General features: G+C 53.3%; 8 protein-coding genes across 8 annotated transcripts; 4 read left to right on the plus strand and 4 right to left on the minus strand.

Moving 5' to 3' along the window:
- The first annotated feature begins 310 nt into the window (after nt 1-310).
- Nucleotides 311-1,041, plus strand: SEPMUDRAFT_148121 (uncharacterized protein). The gene has a single exon (XM_016904719.1). It carries the CDS (start codon nt 468-470, stop codon nt 801-803), a length of 336 nt encoding a protein of 111 aa, XP_016762526.1. The 5' UTR covers nt 311-467; the 3' UTR covers nt 804-1,041.
- A 1,222-nt stretch (nt 1,042-2,263) lies between these two features.
- Nucleotides 2,264-4,141, minus strand: SEPMUDRAFT_40177 (uncharacterized protein; the record flags this gene model as incomplete). Its single annotated transcript, XM_016908774.1, has 2 exons — nt 2,264-3,618; nt 3,676-4,141. The coding sequence occupies 2 exons, from the start codon at nt 4,139-4,141 to the stop codon at nt 2,264-2,266; spliced, it is 1,821 nt and encodes a 606-aa protein (XP_016762527.1).
- Nucleotides 4,142-4,954: 813 nt separating this feature from the next.
- Nucleotides 4,955-6,007, plus strand: SEPMUDRAFT_106728 (uncharacterized protein; the record flags this gene model as incomplete). The annotated part of the gene is made up of 1 exon (XM_016900650.1): nt 4,955-6,007. The coding sequence occupies one exon, from the start codon at nt 4,955-4,957 to the stop codon at nt 6,005-6,007; it is 1,053 nt and encodes a 350-aa protein (XP_016762528.1).
- A 675-nt stretch (nt 6,008-6,682) lies between these two features.
- SEPMUDRAFT_148122 (uncharacterized protein) lies at nt 6,683-9,087 on the minus strand. The gene is made up of 5 exons (XM_016904720.1): nt 8,857-9,087; nt 8,692-8,729; nt 7,935-8,520; nt 7,214-7,865; nt 6,683-7,092 (listed from the first exon to the last, which is right to left on the minus strand). Exons 1-5 carry the CDS (start codon nt 8,858-8,860, stop codon nt 6,801-6,803), a joined length of 1,572 nt encoding a protein of 523 aa, XP_016762529.1. The 5' UTR covers nt 8,861-9,087; the 3' UTR covers nt 6,683-6,800.
- A 759-nt stretch (nt 9,088-9,846) lies between these two features.
- SEPMUDRAFT_82618 (uncharacterized protein) lies at nt 9,847-12,582 on the plus strand. Its single transcript, XM_016910314.1, has 2 exons — nt 9,847-10,436; nt 10,670-12,582. Exons 1-2 carry the CDS (start codon nt 10,133-10,135, stop codon nt 12,037-12,039), a joined length of 1,674 nt encoding a protein of 557 aa, XP_016762530.1. The 5' UTR covers nt 9,847-10,132; the 3' UTR covers nt 12,040-12,582.
- Nucleotides 12,583-12,749: 167 nt separating this feature from the next.
- Nucleotides 12,750-13,918, minus strand: SEPMUDRAFT_148126 (uncharacterized protein). The gene is made up of 2 exons (XM_016904721.1): nt 13,752-13,918; nt 12,750-13,694 (listed from the first exon to the last, which is right to left on the minus strand). The coding sequence occupies exon 2, from the start codon at nt 13,428-13,430 to the stop codon at nt 12,810-12,812; it is 621 nt and encodes a 206-aa protein (XP_016762531.1). The 5' UTR covers nt 13,431-13,694; nt 13,752-13,918; the 3' UTR covers nt 12,750-12,809.
- Nucleotides 13,919-14,499: 581 nt separating this feature from the next.
- SEPMUDRAFT_162530 (DUF1014-domain-containing protein) lies at nt 14,500-15,795 on the minus strand. Its single transcript, XM_016908008.1, has 2 exons — nt 15,521-15,795; nt 14,500-15,460 (listed from the first exon to the last, which is right to left on the minus strand). The coding sequence occupies exons 1-2, from the start codon at nt 15,664-15,666 to the stop codon at nt 14,959-14,961; spliced, it is 648 nt and encodes a 215-aa protein (XP_016762532.1). The 5' UTR covers nt 15,667-15,795; the 3' UTR covers nt 14,500-14,958.
- An 876-nt stretch (nt 15,796-16,671) lies between these two features.
- SEPMUDRAFT_148128 (ankyrin) lies at nt 16,672-17,309 on the plus strand. Its single transcript, XM_016904722.1, has one exon. It carries the CDS (start codon nt 16,867-16,869, stop codon nt 17,215-17,217), a length of 351 nt encoding a protein of 116 aa, XP_016762533.1. The 5' UTR covers nt 16,672-16,866; the 3' UTR covers nt 17,218-17,309.
- Nucleotides 17,310-18,721: the final 1,412 nt, after the last annotated feature.

Consider the following 18,721-nt stretch of genomic DNA (forward strand, 5'->3'; position numbering starts at 1 on the left):
TACTGGTGGTTATCGGCGAAAGGATGAATATTTTTTTTTTCGTTAGAGGGTGTGGGTGGGGGGTGTATAACGAAAATATATATAGATAAGTACCCGTGGAGTTCTTCCGGAAGGACCTTTTTCCCCTAGAACGAGAGAGAAGAGTGTAAGAGAGCGCGCGCGACGCAACGCATGCATCATGGTCGTTAACTCCTCAGTGAAAAAGCGGCGTAGTGATGGATTTCGAACGCGATCAATCTGTTCTTGGTACCTGGGTCGTTTTCCCTACAGCAAAACACTGCTCAGCTTCTCTGCGCGCGCGCACATCTTTCTCTCTCGTTGGAAGAGGTTCACGCTCGCGAGGTCGACACACTGCTTTGCTGCGTCTCTTTCGTTCCATGTGAATCAGCTCGCTAGCTGGTTGGGCTGGATTGGGCTGTGCTGGAGAATACTCTATACAGTGAAGAGGCATCGGTACCTGGTCCAAGATGATTTCCACGTCCGAAGGGTCATCACTCCCAACGCGCGCTGCCTTGTCCACTTCTGTCTCTATATCTTCCTCCTCCTCTCCTCCTCACTCCAAACTTCTCTTCGGCCTCACGATCAATGCAAGATTGCACTGGTCGCCACGGATGCCATCAAGCTTTGTAGGTATCGCACCCAAGGTGCCATCATCTCCTCGAAGATGGGCAAGCCGTAATGGAGCAGTTCGCTTTCGATATATAGCTTCATTCCATTTCGAAAGAAAAATTTCCAGGCTAGGGTATATACTGATCGGAGTGAGTGATGGGCCCGTCCATGATATTCGTCGTCGTCGGAAATAGGTATATAGGCACGGGGAAGAAGACCAGATTCTGGTGTGGCTCTCTGCGGGCAAACGTCTGTTGGCAATCCGTCAAGGAACGAACGTGAACGCCTCTATAGATCTTGCCCCGAATTTCGAATCAGATGTCGGCGAAACGAAAAAGAATTTCCACGGGTGCAGCAGTTGTTAGGTTCAAGCTGGGAACACTCTTTATACAGACCTTCGCTCCATTCCGGAAAAAAGGGTCCGGGCTCAACTTGTCCATTCTCTATGCTGGTTGAGCAAGAGAGAGAGCGAGAAGAAGGGCCGAGGGTAGGTAGCAGACGAGCAATATCTCAGTGAGCTCGTAGTGTCGTCTACCTAGTCCTCTTCTCGAGTCATCCGATGATTCCATCTGTTGCTGTTGCTGCTCTTCATTTTCCAAATGTAGATTTATAGTATTCTTGTGTGATGAGTTTATAGTCAGCTAGCTCGAACGTGAATTCTCGAGGTACGGTATTGGGTTGCCAGAATGATAATATATTTATCAAAAAAAGAAATCCCTTCTCCTTTCTTCTCGTTGTTGTTATAGCTCGGCCCGGTAGTCTGCTTCTGTAGCACAGTTTTCGAACCCTCGAATTGAAGAGAACGGAGGAGGATAAATATCCACTTCGGCCGGCTGGCGTTTCGTCAAGATGGTTGTTTGATCTTGCCGAGGGGGGAGAAACCGTTGGTCTGCCCTCGAAGTCTTCTCTTCATATTATCGTCGTCGTCTTCTTCTTCCTCATCTTCGTCATCTTCTTCGGTCTAATGATCAGCGAGGCTATCGTCGTCGACCTTGGTCAAATCGGATTTATAGAGACTTTGGGTGCCAAGCTGATCGTCTCCGCGGCATTCAAAGTCAGTTGTAGCTCAAGAAGGAGAAGAACAGCGTAGTAGGTAGGTAGTCTCAAAAGGTTGCATATAACGCGTGAGTGGTAGTAGTAGTAAGGTAAAAGTAAATCTCGTAAGCGTTTCAGCTCAAGATAAGTGTTTTGAAACAAACATCAATGTTTGGCCAGACTGCAGCAAACCCATACACGGGCAGTTCGGGAACTTTGTCTCGCTGCTTGTCAGCAATGGTCTCTTATTAGAAGAAATATAGCGAAACTTGTAGGAGCGAGAGCGTCGGTGAAGGGACTCGTGAGTTGGAGAACCATCCATACCTCTTCTTGCTGCGTCAGCTACTGATGGCGTAGCTTCAACATGCGAAAATGTTGCAGAGTTGCTTGAGTTTGCGTCGCTATGTGCTACAAGAGGACAATCTCTATGGCATCGCGGGAGAGCATACCAAATGCATCTGCATCGCTGAAGGAGCGCTAGGCCCAGTGAGATTGCACAGGCAATGTACCTTACAGGTAACAGAGCACAGTTCAACGTTCACATCGTACTGATACTCGTCGGGGCATTTTGCCACACATCTGAGCGGTGTGAGCACGACAAATAGAGCGACGCAGCTCCTCAACCCCGTCCGTCATTCAGCACAACCATGAACGTTGGCTTGTCACCAGCAGCTTCGAGATAAACCTCCAACTCATCATCGAGATCGATTTGCCAACTATCGTCCGGACCATCGGGGTTCTTCACGATACCACTGATCTTGGTAGCGACGGCAACACCAGTCTTACTGGTCGCAGCAGCGTGCAAATCCTGCATAGTAGCAGCAGCCATTCTGCCATGCCAGATCTTGGGATGACTAGCAGTCAGATTGGAATCGGGCGACAGACGGAAGTAGGCTGGAATAGGCTGAGAAGGATGCTCGATCACGAACGGGCCAGGTGCCGCCAGCGCAGGATCGAGATGGAGTGGTTCGGAGGGCTGAGCGAGAGTGGTATTCGAAATGGTGATGTGAGGCGGGTAGAGATTTGGTGGATCATCACTTCGTTGCTTCGGCTTGGGTACAGGTTGACCAGCTTCGCGCAGAGCTCTTGCTTCGGCGCCGGCTCTGGACCGTGGAGCGGTAGCAGCCCAGGCAGGACCTGGCCCGGGGCCATAGCTGTTATTACGCTGTACCGGTTGTCGTTCACCACGCTTGTTCTTGTCTTCGCGGAAACGCTTCATGGCGTCACTGCACAGCAGTTCGACTGCTTTCATCTGGCGTGCGTCTTGGGACTGGAGAGCTTGCTGTAGCTTCTCATCGTTGGAGTCGAGCCATTGCTGCTTCAGGGCCTGAAAATGATCCTCGCCACTCAGCAAACGGGACTCGAAATGGTCCGCACTCAGGATCTCGTAAAGTGAACGACGAATCGCTTTGCTTTCGGTGGGATTGATGCCAATGATATTGTTTGCCTCGGCGACTGTGATCTGATTGCCGGCTACACGCATGCGCTTGGTTACGTCCTGGCATAAGACATCCAGAGCAACGCGTTTGCGGTCTTGGTCGGGCTGTACGGGGTCCATAATGGCGCGGAGGTGTATATTATCACCGACCAGACTCCTCTTCGCCTCGTCCCAGACGCCCTCGGCACACTTTCGTTTCTTGAGAATGCTCCTGTGCTCGCATATCCTCTGAAACTCGGCGCGAACGCTCTGGTACATTTCGTTGCCAAGATGCAGAATCGCTTTGCACTCGTCCAAGCTGGTCTCGGAGTTGTATCTCGGGGGCAGTCCCGGAGCGTCTGGAGGCAAGTGGCCGAAGCCTCGGATGCGGCGACGTCGCTTGTTCGAAGCTAGTTTCTGGTCGCTTTCAAGCTGGATCTGGAGCAGGCGTTGTTGACGCAGAGCTTCTTGGTCCGAGGTGAGCGGAGCCAAGATTGGCGAGGCCTCCTCATCCACCTGGTCCCCATCAGGAGTGACAGTAGCCGCATCAGCAGCTGCTATTCCTGCCTGTAAAGCCGGATCGATTCCTGCAGTCTCGCTGGTCGTCGTGCTACGCTGCCGCTTCTTCTTGTTCTTCTCGGGATCGGGAGGCTTGTAGCCAGCTTCATTGCGCAGGCGCAAGCCCAGACTCTTCCAGATCTTCGAAAAGTCGTAGTCCTTGACCTCGTAGCCTTCGGCAGCAATGGCGCTCTTGATGTCCTTTTGGTTCAGGTTGCGATTCCACAGTTCGTGAATGCGATCCGCCACGGCTGCAGTCTCCTCTGGCGTGAGCTTCTTGTTGTGACTGGGGAAGCCCCAGACGGCGAACTGGCGCAGGAAGCCCTTGCGACATGGCAGATCAGTGAGGGCGAGATGGAAAGTCTGCGAGAAATATTTCTGGATCTCGGCGGCGCTTCTGTGTTCTTGGACGTAGAGCTGATGGCAAATATCCTTCTTGTCGGTCCAGTCGTATTTTGGTGGGCGGCCCGCCCGTTTCTTCGCCCGCGAGTGCTCTCCCTCGGTCTCTCCGCCGTCTTCCATCTTCCGATTTCTGTCCCGACGCGACTCTTCGTCGTCGCTGCTACTGCCTGCCTGCCCGGATGACTACGGTGTACGACAGAGGAGATTTTGGGCCAAGCCGGCATTCCCGTGGTGCCGTCCCCTCCCTCCCGTTCCGCCATTCCCTTTTGCCGGCCAATATCAATCTTTACCAGGTACTTCCAACTCTCACACACCAACAACATTCCTGGGAGGCCACCACTCCATTGACACCGCCGATGTCCATCTCAAGTCATTCTTCCACTACAGGGAGTCACAAGCCCTATGGCTTCAGTATGCCGCTGGTATGGGACCAGCTATTGATCCGGCCATATCAATTATGCCATGGCATCTATCCTGCTTGTTGCCTACCGATTGACCATGCTGCACATCTCCACCGCGTAATGAGAGTTGATCGACTGTGATATGCCAGCTGCGATCATAATTGACTGTTCCTAAGCGAGCACCACATGGGTCCAAGCATGCATCTACTGTGCGATGCTAGCCATAACTGATCATTCAGCAGTGTCGTTTGTAGCCTAGATCATCGATCTGCACCACGAGTTCGAAGGGCAGTGGCGGAGCAAACATAGATACAAACAGACTCGTGGACATACTCACGCGTTGCAAGCGCCTCGCCGGACTCAGCATAACATAGTCAAACGTCTCACGCAAAACGCATGAAATTGGTGAAAATACCTGTGCCTTCTTTAGTCGCGACAGGTCGGAAGCCTTCATTCTGTTCGCTGCTTCCGCAGATCTTGCGTCTTGTTCGATCACCATACCGCCTGCGGCCGGAACACTCACTTCAAAGCTATGAGAGCGCACGATTGGTTCCAGGGCTTGCCATCCTGGGCACAGCAGGACAAGTCGTGGTACGACCTCATGGGAATATCGAGTAGGCCAGGTTCATTGGCCTCAGTGGCACCATCGACATCCGTGGGAGCTTCTACAAAACGACGCTCTCGAGCAGATGCTATGCGATGTCTCGAGGGAAGAAGCCAGTCCAAGATTTCTGATTCGTCGGAGAAGCAACAATCTCAAGGTCATACTAGCACGGATGGCAACAGTGGTGATAGCGAAAATGGAGATGCATGGAGTGATCCTTGGGCGGACATCACCTCCTCTGGCATTCCGGGCAGCCTACTTGCTGCGAGCTCGATATACTCTGGAAAATTGGATCCGCCCCTGTTGATGCCAGGAGTCCCAGGATGCGCGAATGTGGAGCTTCCTTTGGCACGTCAAGTCACACCGCCTCACAACAAAGCATGCCATGATGTGGACCACATTGGATCGTCGCCATCACATCCGATCCTTAGCGACAAGGGCATCGGGGCCACAGTCAAGGCTGCCCTGCGACTCAGCAGCCAGGGCAGTGTCAGTTCCAGTGTGTTCTCAGAGCCCAAGGTACCGCCCGCAGTTCACATCTCGAAGTGCCGACGAACTCCACTCTCGGTAGGCCGACCTCATCATGACTTCTGGCCACCGCAAGGCCATGTAGCACGATTTCCCGATTCTCCGTACCTGACGCCCACTGCACCCTATATTCCTCTCAAGAATGCGCGAATCTCGCCAGCTCGTAACCAAGAACATTTAGGCTGGGTCGATGCCAAGCATCAGCCTGACTGGACACGGAAAGTGTCTACACCAAGAAAGATCTACCATCAAATCGAGCATCGACCAACTCTAGACAAATCGACAGTGCTGTATGATGTGGAGATGGATCAGCAGACTGTCGGAACTACATGTACACCGCAACACGATTTCGACGTTGAATACTGTGCGCATGGCGGCGAGAGAGGAGCTCTGCTACAAGCCATAGCCGACATGTTGAACGTGTTCAATTGCTTCACTCGGTATAAGACATGAGTGACTCCATATGTCCTATCACGACTACCGTACCTAGCAAGGTTATAGGTATTTACAGTTTTCAATCGAAGACATGCATGTGTTCACTCCAATCAAAAGAAATACCTCGTCCCACTACAATGAATGACACAATTTATCCCTTAGCTAGGTACATGTAAGGTTGTACCTACTGTAGGTATATATCATCGGTACATGTACATATAGGAGGTATATACCTGACCTGCCCGGGTTCGGAACGGAGATACCTACCTGATTCAAACAAACCTGGAACTTTTTACCTCCTAGGTTCGCTCAAAGTGGGCCCGTCCGTTCCGAAAGAGAGAGGAGGGAGGGGGGGGGGGGGAGGGAGAGATGACCTACTTAGACTTGGGGCTTCTTTCGTGCACCCATCCATACAGACAGACAGACAGACACGATGGGAACGAATGTTCCGCAGGACGTGTAACCTAGGTATAAAAATGTATAAAAGGGTATAAAGTTTCATATCATGGGCAAAAATATATTCATTTTCTGAAGCTGGTCAAGTCCTGCTTGTCTACAGTAAAGCAGATAGATCTAAGGGTGGCCATTCAATTCACATCAGGCCTATCCTGAAACACCACGCTATGCCTGAGCGGGTGCAAATATTTATGCACAGAAACATCTCTCCCCGGGGGTATCATCGTCATCATCGTCGTCATCATCATAATCATCATCGCCATCAAAAGGAACCCAAGGTACCTATGGAAGAATGCTCGACCAAAGACTTTCTGCCTCCTCACTGTCTGAGGAAGAGCCCAGGCACAGCTTTCCGTCAAGCGACTGTCGTTTTCGTTTCTTCCGCCTCGGGATCCTCTGGTGCGAGGCGGCCCAGCATGTACTCTGCTCGTTGTCGTGGCCCTCCGCCTCGACGATCGGCGGTCGCGTGGGGTTGTATCTGGGATCTGTCCAAATCCAGAGATAGCGGCGTGGTCGGAGTCGCGTGTCCACGGACTGTATCAGAGTCCAGTGGAGTCATTTGCTGACGTCGTCTGCTTGCCCGAAACTGCCTGACTCCAGGCATGCTCTGAAGACGGTCTCTGATAGTGTCCGGAGAGGCGCTGTCGCTGCAAAAAGCATTGGGTCAGCAAGTTGCTCGTAGAAACACAACCATATGTCAACCAGACTCGCCCTCGAGCTTCGTCGAAAGGTTAAGCCTAGTAAAGTAATATTCGGAATTTGATTTACCTCGAGTCTGAATCTGCTGCTGCGCGCTCTCGAGCTTGTCTGAGGAGACGTTCTCGTCGGACCATAGCATTCGTAATGATTCGAGGGCAGTAGCCGGCAGGCAGGACGGTCTTCTTGCACATCGGGCACAGGCTACTGCTCTCTCGCAGAAAAGCATCGACGCACTCGGGGTGGAAGAGGTGGTGGCAGGGTAGCTCGCGCACTATAGTTCCATCCTGTTCGGTAGTAAAAGGTACGAAGTCGTCGAGACAGATGGCACATGTGGGTTGTAGCAGAGCGTCATGATGGTAGCTGGTCGACGTCGGCGCAAGGGCCGCCGGACGCGAGGACACGTTGACCTGCTCGATCTGCGTAGACGCCACTTCCTTTTCGATATCGGTCAGTCCGTGGGAGGTAGTTCGGTGAAGTGCAGAATGCGTCTTGCCGTATTGGCACAGTGGCATAGCATCAAGCACAGCTCGTGGTACGGTGAGACGCTTGATGCCCACGGCTTCCAGATCGACGTGGCCACTTTGAACTCGCCTTCGCAAGGTTTGTCGTCTGTGCCGCCGAAACAGGTGCAAACCGAATGAGGCAGATCCAATAATGGCGAGCAAGAAACCAACAACGATCAATAGGAATACCCATAGCGACGGTAGTGACCTGCGATTCCCTGCGTAGGCATGTTTTCAGCTCCAGGCCAATATTGACATACTCGTAATGTAGGGTAAAACAGACGTACCCGTGTCGATGTCAGCATGCAGCCTCACATAGTCCCGGGAGGCGTAATATTCGGCCAACATGTGCCCGTGAGGTACGTCGGTCATGTTCCCACTGTACATGGCACTGGCGCGCAGCAACAGCGCTCCGTTTGCGCCATTGACGGCGTATACTGGGAAGCCATTGGTTGCCTTCCAATTCTGGGAGCTGGAAATGTCCCACTGTGCATCATCGGCGTTGGGAGGAATGCCTGGCATACCTGGCACAAAGAACAGTATCGCCTTGGTTGGATCTCGTCTTGCTGCCTCCATATACTCCAGTGAGCACTCCCCGCTCACCCATGGAGCCAACGCGACCAGATTATAGTCATCGGGAGGCAGGTTCGCACGGCGCGTCACCGCTGCGGGGATGTATGGCTCGCTCGCGTTGACACAGGAACTGGTGGCAGCCAGAGTCGGCACATATAGCAGACCGGTCACATCGCTACCGGAGCTGGCGCCGCGACTCGAAACGGTGCGAATATCGAAGGACGTGTTGAAGGTAAAGCTGAGGGCGCTGCTGAGGAGAACGGGTTGATCATCGTGTCCCGAGGCATGCCATTCCGCGTTCTACACAAGCAAGCAGCAACATCAGTCAGCCGAGACAGAGCACTCCGGGACGTTGGATAGCGTACGTGAGATCCGTCTAGGGTGAGCGGTGGTGGTGAGATGGGAGGCAGCAGGAACGGCGTGGCATGGTGGTGGGGGGAGGAGACTCGTCTGTTGGGTACAGGTACTTACGGGCACGATAAGTGTGACGACGGTCAAGGCCTGGGCGCCTGCATTGAGCCAGTCAACGAAAAGCCAGCTCGACATGGCATTGTGCGGTCGCAGGTGAGAGTGAGAGGCGGAGGAGGGTGTATATATACATGCCCTGGAGTACGAAGAGGGTGCGCTGCCACTTACTCATCGTTCCGGTTGCGAGCTGTCAGTGTGTCCTGACTAAGGGAGTATAAGAGAAGTGGATTGACGGGAGAGGACAGAAAGAGAGAGTTACGAGCCTGAGGTGAGCCTCCCGTGTGCCTCTGCCCGGTGGGTGGACTCCGGTCGGCGAGGCTCGAACTAGGGAGGAGAGACGGGTGGAGGTGAGAGCGAGCGGATCTTCCTCGATCCGTCGTAACGCCACCGTCTCTCAGTGCTGCTCTCACCACTGCTCACCACCGCTCCCGGGGCCTGCTTGTGCCGTCTTTCCACCACCACCCTTATCGAAGAGTGGTGATATACAGCAGAACATCACAGTCGAAGACGACAGAAGAAGAGATGAAGTGCAATCGAGATTCATGTCTATTGGGCCGGGCCATCGTACATGGTGAACAAGCATTGGTCTACCGTCTTGGCTCCATCACAAGCTTCTTGGCCTGTGATGACATTCTCGGTCCACGGGTCCGTTAGTACTACAGTAGAGTCACAAGTCCATATAGTAGTGAAACTGGCTTGCGGAGAGGAGTGTTCGGGCGGGGACCGTCGAATTACCGCAATAAAAGGAGGTAGGAGGTAGACCTAACTCGAGTCCTCGACTGCGCTGTTTCACCTGGTCTCAGATCCTCTCAGAGTAAGTTGGGTAGTCCAGTCGCTGTAGAGAACGATAACGCCATCCCATCCCCACCCATCCCAGACCTTGTTTGTATAATGCCAGTGATCTGCCGAGACCTGTCAGCCTGAACTATGTGAAGGTACATCTGTACGTGTACCTTTTTATGCACCACCCGCCGCCCCGACTGTCACGCGCGTCACTTCTCAACACGCGTTTCACCACCATCGAACAATTCGGCGTGGGATGAGCTGACGGTATCGGGTCTCACGCGCAACACAACACAAAAATCATAGCCGGCACAGAATCATGCCAGCGTCCAAGAAGGGCACAGGCAAGCCTGGCGCATCCACCACATCCACTACCAAGAATCATGCCTACCGACCCTCCACCTCGAGGCAGACGACGCCGTTGACAGAAGCCTCTACGACTCCCGCCACTGCCACCCCACAGCCCTCCGTCAAAGACGCCCCCAGCGCGACCACGACTCCCTACCTCCACACCTCCATCGCTGCACTCATATCCACAGACCCAAGCATAGAGACCCTCATCGATCGCAGCAATGGCTCTGTGGCCCGCCCTGCCGACCCGCCAACCGTCCGCGAACTGCGCAACCTGCACGATACCATCCGCGACACGGTCAACAAGTTCATGGGAAAGCGAGGCGAGGTCTGCGATCGGTCCATGCGGCAGCTGGTGCAAAGGAGAAAAGAAAGGGTGCAAGAGGAACGAGAGCAGGAGGCTGCACGCGACGCCGAACGAGCTCGCATCAAACGAGAGGAAGACCGCGCTGCCAAAGCGAAGAAGACGGCAGCGGCCGCGAAGAAGAGGCAACTGGAAGCGGACGAGATGGACGTGGACGGCGTGGAGACGGAGCGGAAAGAGGTGCGAGAGAGCTTGCCCAGCGTGGGCGCCCATGGACTGGCGAGGCAGGATGGAGTCGGCGTGCATCAAGGTGAGTGCTGGATGGGACATTGGTGGTGTTTGTCTCTTTCCTCTTTTGTGCGCAATTGCGGTAGGACGGGAGGGCGAGTGTGGGTGGATGGCATGGACGCTCGAATTCTTCTTCTTCTTGCTCTCGCTTTCCACTCAACAAACCCCCACCGCCAGTCCTTCCCCCCGCACACATCGTGTGCACACCAGCAACTGTGAAGCCAAGAATCATGCTGACCAGCACGATGTCACCAGGTGCAGAAGCTCCCCCGTCGCCGCCTGTCCAGCCTGGCACAGTCGCCGCCGACCTCATGGAGACCGGCACCGCCGCCGACGACTCCGACTCCAATGCATCACGACGTGACGTGCCTCCTACCGCACCGCTCTACGAACGCATCTATGGCAAGGATCCAACAGCCGCCGAAGACACGCTCCGATACCACATACCAGAAGTGACGGACGGCATGTCGAACGAAGAGAAGCAAGACATCTTTCGCGTGCGCGAATGGCCCGCCAGCGACCTGCGAGAGCTCACTGCTGGTGACCCGCCCGACAAGGACTTTTACAACAATGCGAAGCCTGCCAACCAAGTCAACTTTTCCACCTTTCAAACCTACGTCGAGCCCTACATTCGTCCTTTTACCGAAGAAGATGTGGCATTTCTGAAGGAGCGCGGCGATAGAGTTGGTCCCTACACCATGCCGGCTTTCGGCCCGAAAGGGTACAAGGAAATTTGGGCAGCAGAGGAGAATCTCTCGGGTCAAGGACTGGAAGCCCCCAAGCAGGAGCGCAACGAGCCAAATGAGGCCCGGGGAAGCATGGATGACATGGACGATGACATCGCCGATCAAGACACTGTGAGTATGGGTCCAGTGATGAGTCGCATGTTGTCCATCATTCGACCACAGCCTAGTACGTCAACCAAGAAGGACGAAGGCGAGGATGCCAACGGCGATACGTCCATGACCAACGGCGACGACGATGCAATTATGGCGCTCATCAACGGCACCACGGACGAGCAGAAGCCCGTGACTTATCTGCCAGGGGATCACCCGAAGCCGGACTTGCCCAAGCTCGATTACGATACTCTGGAACAACGCGCCCTGCAAGAGTTCAGATACCTTGGCATCATCCCTCCCAATGCCACACCCAATTTCGATCTGCACGAAGACAACGAAGTGGCGGCACGATTGCGAACCCTTCAGCACGAGCTCAAGATCGTCAGTCGTCGCAACAACATTCGCAAAGCTCGGGTGTTGGAGTTGACGGAAGAGCGCATGGCAATGCAGGAATATGCCAACATCTCTGATGATTTGGACAACCAGGTCAACGCAGCGTATCTTAAGCGCAATCGCTCACTCGCCAAGCCCAATCAGAAGAAGGGCGCGGCATCACGCCCGGGACAGAAGGGTGTGGCGTCGGCGCCTGCTGGCAGAGGCGTCAGCGATGGTGTGCGGGCGCTTATGCAGAAGCGCAAGGACTGGATCGAGATGGTCGGTCCGGTCGTGGGGTTCGGTCGGCCTGCCATTCCCGAAGACGATGAGTCGATCTTCGACGAAGCGACCATGAAGAGATTGGAGAAGGCAGAGAAGGAGGCAGAGGCAGGCGAAGGCGAAGATTCGTAGAATGGATCTGATGCACTCGTGGAATGGATCTGATGCACTTGTGGAAGGAGAGGAAGACGCAGGCGAGGAAGACTTGCCCATGGCATGAGCTGAGACGCGAGAGGACGAACTTTCGGGCTGTGGCGATATGAGCCCCCATGAGAGTGACGACGACGACGAAAGCAGACGACGACGACGACGACGACAGTTCTGAGAGAAGACTCGAGAAAAATGGTCCAGTTGACCATGAGAGCTTTCTCGATACGAGACAGCGACACAAAACACATTCCAGCGGATTCAAACAGAGAACTAAAGAGGGCAAGTGACGTGACCTACTAGACTAGGGATACGACGACGCTATTGCCTATGCACTTGAGTCAAGCCCATAGTTTGCACCTACTTCTCGGCCGTCTTTGCGGTAAAATATCTCGTTTCGTATCCGACGTGGGGTATAGCAATATTCCATTGCGGTGCCACGGTGATGATACGGAGAGCAGGTAGGTAGGTCGTCTCTGCCCCAAAAAGGTCTCATTCCCCCATTTGAGCTTCTCGAGTGTGGTTTCTTTTTCTTTTCCTTTTCTCTTCTTTTTCTTTTCTTTTTTCTTTTCTTTTTTCTTTTTTTTTCTTTTTTTTTGAGAAGATTATGCAGTAGAGAAAGCAAGGATGAAGAAAGACTGCAGTAGAGAAAAAGGAAAAAAAAAAGATGAAGATTGTGAATGAGGTATGCAACATGTTTCTCTCACCACTTTGTGTTTCTCTCATTTCTCATTTCTCTTCTCTTCTTCTCTCATCTATCGATGATACGGCATCGGAGCAGGCGGCGGTGTCCTTCCCGTTCGATTTCGTCGACTCTCCTTCTTCCGATGATGATGCTGCTGCTCCCTCGTCGGCGTCCGTGGCGGCGGTGGTGGCGGTGGCGGCGGCGTTCGTGTCTCTCTACCATACTCTGCACTTTCCGCAGCAGCAGCAGCACCCCTTCTCTCCTTCTCCTTGACTCTTCGTGGGGGGTCCTTGGGAACGCCAAACACCGGCTCCGTAATAACGGTATCGTCTTCTCGTGGCAAACGCACCGAGACCAAATTGAAGTAATAATCGAGAACTTGTGGATATTGCATGCACGACGTGCGCCAGTCTTGATCCACGCCTTGTTGCAGTGTGTGGTTGGCCGAGGAAATTTGTGAGTGGATGAGTTGTAGTTGTGCGGCTCCGAGCGGTGGGGCGCCGTTGTAGCGATGGTAGAGGGTGTAGAAGGGGAGCGTTTGGAGGTAATTCCGATGAGCTTCGATGCGCATTGCTCGCATTTCGTTAAAGGTGGTGATGATTTGGTTGCGGGCGTGATCGAGGACCCATTTTCTGGAAAAAAGCAATTGCAAGGAAAAATAACATGTTTGTGTTAACACACACACACACATACAACACACGAGACAAGACAGACGGATACAGGTACAGATACACACACCGGATCGTCTCGGTCCAAATCCACCTGTCCCAGGCTTGATTCAGAGCCAATTCCAGCCTTTCTCCCTCATGTGGACACTCGGGGAACGGAGGAGCGCCGCATATTGCACAATTGGCTTCCGGCACTTGCGTGGCTGACATGAGTCCCACCATCGACGCTGTGCCGCCACTGGACCCGAGAGAGAGAGTGAGAGATTTTTCTTTCTACCAGATCATGTCTTGCATCGCGAGTTAGGTAGGTATGTAGTGTGGGTTGAGGAGAGGAGAGATGGTACTGCTACTTGCCGTCCACGAGAATGGGAGGGAATAATAGGTATGTATATATATATATATGTGTGTACGGGATGAGTGCGTAGGAGAGAGAGGGAGAGAGAGCGGGAGAGAGAGAGAGAGAAAGAAGAAGTGAAGTGAAAGTAAGGTAGGAATGAATAATAAGGTAATCATAAATGAGACATGGTGGGTGCTGTCAAGTCACAACTGGAAAGGGCGGTCGGTCGGTCGGGCCACGCAAAAAAAAGACCAGGCTAGTACTGTACCTCACTGCGGATACTCCCCTACTAGTACCTTCCTAGTACACGTCGTTGTTTATATGTATGGGCCATGTTGTAAGTTGCAGCGGCGCGAACAGTAACAAGTGATGCCGATTGGACGGTTCATGCAGTGATGCGTTGGCGGGCAGCGAACCCGTGATGAACGATGATGACTGGAAAGAGACTGGAAGAGTGGCCAAGTGGACGTCGAAGGGGCTCATGTGACCAATAACGACAGGACAGCCCCGCCAGCACAGTAGGGACTGTAAAGAGGAAGATGTCCCTGGTCTGCCAAGCCTCCTGTTCCTTTCATGCTCCATCATGGAACGGAACCCAACCTCCGCCTCATTTCTATCCATCCACGTACCAGCCTTGGGCAGGCTGGCAGCTACATACATGTAGGTACGGTGAGTTGGCAACATATAAGGACATGATGATGATGATGATGATGACGACGAGCTTCCAAGCCCAAGTGAAGATTCGATTGGTCATGGTGTAGGCTATATACCTTGGGTAATGTTGGATGACTGACTGTCCTACTCCTCGACGAGAAAGTGGTGCAAAAAACACATGCTCGATGTGTTTGCGTATGGGGGGTGAAGATGGAGCTGGACAAGGGTGAAAATTGTAGCCGGAGCGCACGTGGAAAACCTGCACGCCATTGTTACACACGCTTGAATAAGGTATGTAACTTTCTCGACTGCACCAGCGGAGCAGCATGGAGACTGTCCCAATCAACAGCCTTGCCGTTCCTTCACCAGCTCTGAGCCCGAAATTGCTTGCAAAAAGGCCCGGGCTCGTTCATTGACCACCGTCGCGGAGCGCGAATGGGCCCACACGCGGCTCTCAGAGGAGCCAACTCCCGCAAGCCCAGGTGAATGAACACATCGGGCTGGAGACCTTCCTCCTTCGCTGGCCGTGATGATATCTGCCAGAAACAAGAAACAAGCTCTCATGATCCAGTCAGTAGGTTCTCCTTTGCCTTCTTCTGTTGCTCGCGCAGCTCGGCAATCTCTTCCTTCGACATGTTGTAGCTCGCCGCAACTTGGTTGAAAGGATTGTCCGGGTGCTTCTCGAACTCCTTCCGTATCTGGTCAATCTTCTGCTGTCGTCGGAGGCCCTTCTCATCCTTCAGCTCCTCCAGTCGCCGCTCCTCAAACTGTGTATAAGCAGCCTTGAATCTGCGCTCGGGGTGGCGGTCGATCTTTTCCTTGTTGTCCGTCGTGAGCGAGAGCGCGTCGAGGGCGTTATCGATACCGGTTGCATTAAGCGCCGCCAGTTCCTTCTTGGACGAGGGCGCATCGAGGCCGGAGAGATCCAATCCCTTGGACTTTTTGGGCGCCACTTTGCCCTTGCTCGGCTTGCTTGGAAGCGAAGCCTCCTCCTCCTTCAAAAGGGCTTCCTTCTCAGCCTTCTTGCGAGCCGCTTCTGCTTGCTTCTCGGCTGCTGCTGCTCTGTGCAGATGGTCAGAGGTCCGTTGTTGACACAGATCGGGCGCACAAGATCATGCTTACGCCTTGCTATTGTCCTTTGCGCCTTTGCTCCATTCCTTTGACTCTGCCGCAGCCCTCTTCTGATCTTCCGCTGCTTGTTTTGCCGCCGCTGCCTCGGCCTTTTTCGCGTTTCCCGCAGCCTTTTTGGTATTTTCGGTCTTCGGCATAGCTCCAAGAACGTGCGTCTGAACTGATTCTTTGGTGGGGGGAGTGCAGACGTGAGGCGTGATTGTCAAGTACAGGTAGGTATCGAGAGAGTGACGCAGAGGACGAAGTGGGCTGAAAGTAGAACTAAGGTAGGTGACTGTAGGAGGTAGTAGTAGGTAGCTCTAGACTCTAGTGGGGTGTTGGGCAACAAATTACCTTATTCTAGGTTGTCCGTTTGCGACATCGGCCATACGGGCGGCTCCCAGCTCCCATTGCACTAGGAGGTATTTGTCCATTATTAATGCAGGTTGTAACGGTGTAACCTGTGACAGTTTTATGCAACTTTCATGGTATAGATGCTTCTACCTTAGTCTTTTCCAACCTTGCACTTCAGTCCGCTATAGGCCTGGATTTCTAACAGAACTCATTACACACATGCAGTAGGGTGCAGTCGTCCTACGAAGATGACACTCAATCGTCAAACGCACGACAAACATGGTAGCCGCTGCCGCCTGGCCTGATGCAAGCCCGTCAGCCCCCGCTCCTCCTACCGATTCATCTCCTCCACGGATTTTCGCTTCATATACAGCAGATCTAAACTATCGTCCACTCCATAAACGTCAACCATGCTGCGCGACCCGTTCCAACAGCATGAAGCATCGCCACCAGCGACACCTCCTCTTCCAGCCGCCACCGATGGCGATGCAGATGAAGCGTTCCTAGCCGATTTTCTGGACCAGTCGTGCATACTCAATGGTCAAGATCTTCCGATGCCAGCAGATCTTTGTGCTGCTGTCGCTCGCGGATGCATGCTCTCTATCTTCGACATTCTCGCCAAATGGCGGACATCTGAGTTCTTGCAGAACCAAGCCGGTGGTGAGATCCATGCCTCGTTGACAGCTCAAGCGCTTCGTCTGGCTATAGTCCAGGGTCGAGCAGATATTGTGTCCCTCTTGGTAGCTGTTCGAGGTACGCAGACTGGAGATGCAGAAATGGCATTAAGTGCTGGGAAAATCTGTAATTTTGAAGCACTGCTCTGGAATGGATAGGATATTAATGCTCCTATATTACCTACCGGACCAACAGCGCTAGGATACGTCGTCTACGATACAGCTCTGACGAAGTGGTTTCTGGAACACGGCGCAGATCCCAATGGTAGCTATCAGTACGAGACAGCTTTCTCGTGCGCGGCGGGGTTAGGCTCGATAGAGATTATTGAGATGTTCTTGGATCGAGGCGCGGATATACTTCGTAGCGACATTTTGTACTTTGCTTCCGGGCGCCGTAGGAACGCAGTCGAGGTAACGAATTTCTTGCTCAGCAGAGGCGCAGACCCAAATCGCCTCCGCTTCGATGGATTAGAGCCCGGTTGGTCTATATCTAGGCTCAAAGACGGATTGGGGACCCCTCTGCATTACGCTATTAGGAGGCATAGACTGGATGTTGTCCTTGCTCTCGTAAAGGCTGGGGCGGATTTAAGTGTACAAGATACGCTTGGTCGCACGCCGAGGATGTTAGCGGAGCTGAGGCATAATGCTGAAGTGCTTGCTTTGCTGGATGCGCACAAGTGATGGAAATTGTAGGTGGTATAGGCAGAACCACCACATACCCTACTATGCTATAATACGGTACTGTAAGTCTTAACAATACATGTAGCTATTTCAGGTTGTCTGTTTGCCACATCGGTCCCGCGGGGAAGCTCCCGGCGAACCATGAATCCCACTATTATTTACTGCAGGGCAAGGAAAGGTACAGTAGATGGAAGTTTCCATGGATTACTCTGGGCGAAAAAGGAACTGGCCAAGGCAGGTGCAGGCGACCGGGATTCTCCACGTTGACTGTGTTTGAGAAGAAATGCGATCCATTGACAGCGCTGCTACCCCGACCTGGCCTCATCACGGACAACGCCCTCGAGCTCGATCACACGCCTGTACCATCCTAAAGTACGCCACGACAGCATCTGGCAGTCCCCAGCCGCCCGCATTTGCGATTATTCAGCGCGCGCGAAGTGTGCATGGCCTGAGCCAAGGGAAGAAGCTGGGAAGGTGAGATCAACTACTAGCAGCGGGCATGCTTAGCTGGACAGCAGCTCCTTGGCCAAGTTTGAGTTGAACTGCAGGAGGAAGAGGAGGAGGAGGAGGAGGAGGAAGAGGAGAAGATGGCTCAACGAGGATCGGCCTGCTGATAGCGAATGACCGCTACTGGGATGTACCAGGTGATTGCATGGCAGCACTGGAAGAGCGTCATGAGAGAAGGCTTGCAGAGGCTGCCTACCTAGTGCTGAGAGTGTCTCTGGATGCTCTTGATCATCCGGTCGGAGCACACGCTCTTCCAGTATAGCTGCTTATCATGGATGAGTATTGGTGTTGGAGTCATGCCCTATCATCAATATAGATGAAGCCGAACGTGACACAGACTCACTGTCATTTTGCATCGTTCAGCCTCGAATGCAAGCAGCAATCTCTGTAAGCAATGCTCGAGTGGAGTATTCGACGGACCGGGAGGAGGTTCTTTTGCTGAACAATCGTTCACACTGTGTGATGGCAATGAAGCACGCTGGTGATCATCAACATCGTGTTGCAGGAAAATGTACTCGGGTTGCCGCGAAGTTCGGAGGTGCTGCTAGTTAGGTAGGACACACATTTCTCGTCCCGACGAACCCAGTACCAAGGTAAGTGCCCCCGTCCCCACGAAGCAACTTGTCGTAAGGTCACGCCCGGACGGCTATCTGCATGTTCTGGGCTCGACGGCGTCTCGGAGCGGGAATTGTGTGCGACGACGTATGCCAACCGCAGGTTCACCCATGGAGCATGTGTTCGCCGAGGTGGTGAAATCTCAATCATCGCCCTACCATATACGCCTGAGCCATCATCAGCTGAGGTCAGCGACATGACAATAATACTGCCGTAGCACCAGCAGCGCAGCGTCAGGGCCTAATACCACAAATACGGTCGAATGCACGAGTCAGGTAATGAGAGCGACTGTTCGCGGGTAGTGCCATGTCGTCGCCGACTCGCCACATCTACCGTCTCGTCTCTTGGTCGAATCTTCACATGATCAAACATCTGGTCCATG

This window comes from Sphaerulina musiva (assembly GCF_000320565.1).
Source record: "Sphaerulina musiva SO2202 unplaced genomic scaffold SEPMUscaffold_3, whole genome shotgun sequence".
In the NCBI taxonomy this organism is placed as follows: Eukaryota; Fungi; Ascomycota; class Dothideomycetes; order Mycosphaerellales; family Mycosphaerellaceae; genus Sphaerulina; species Sphaerulina musiva.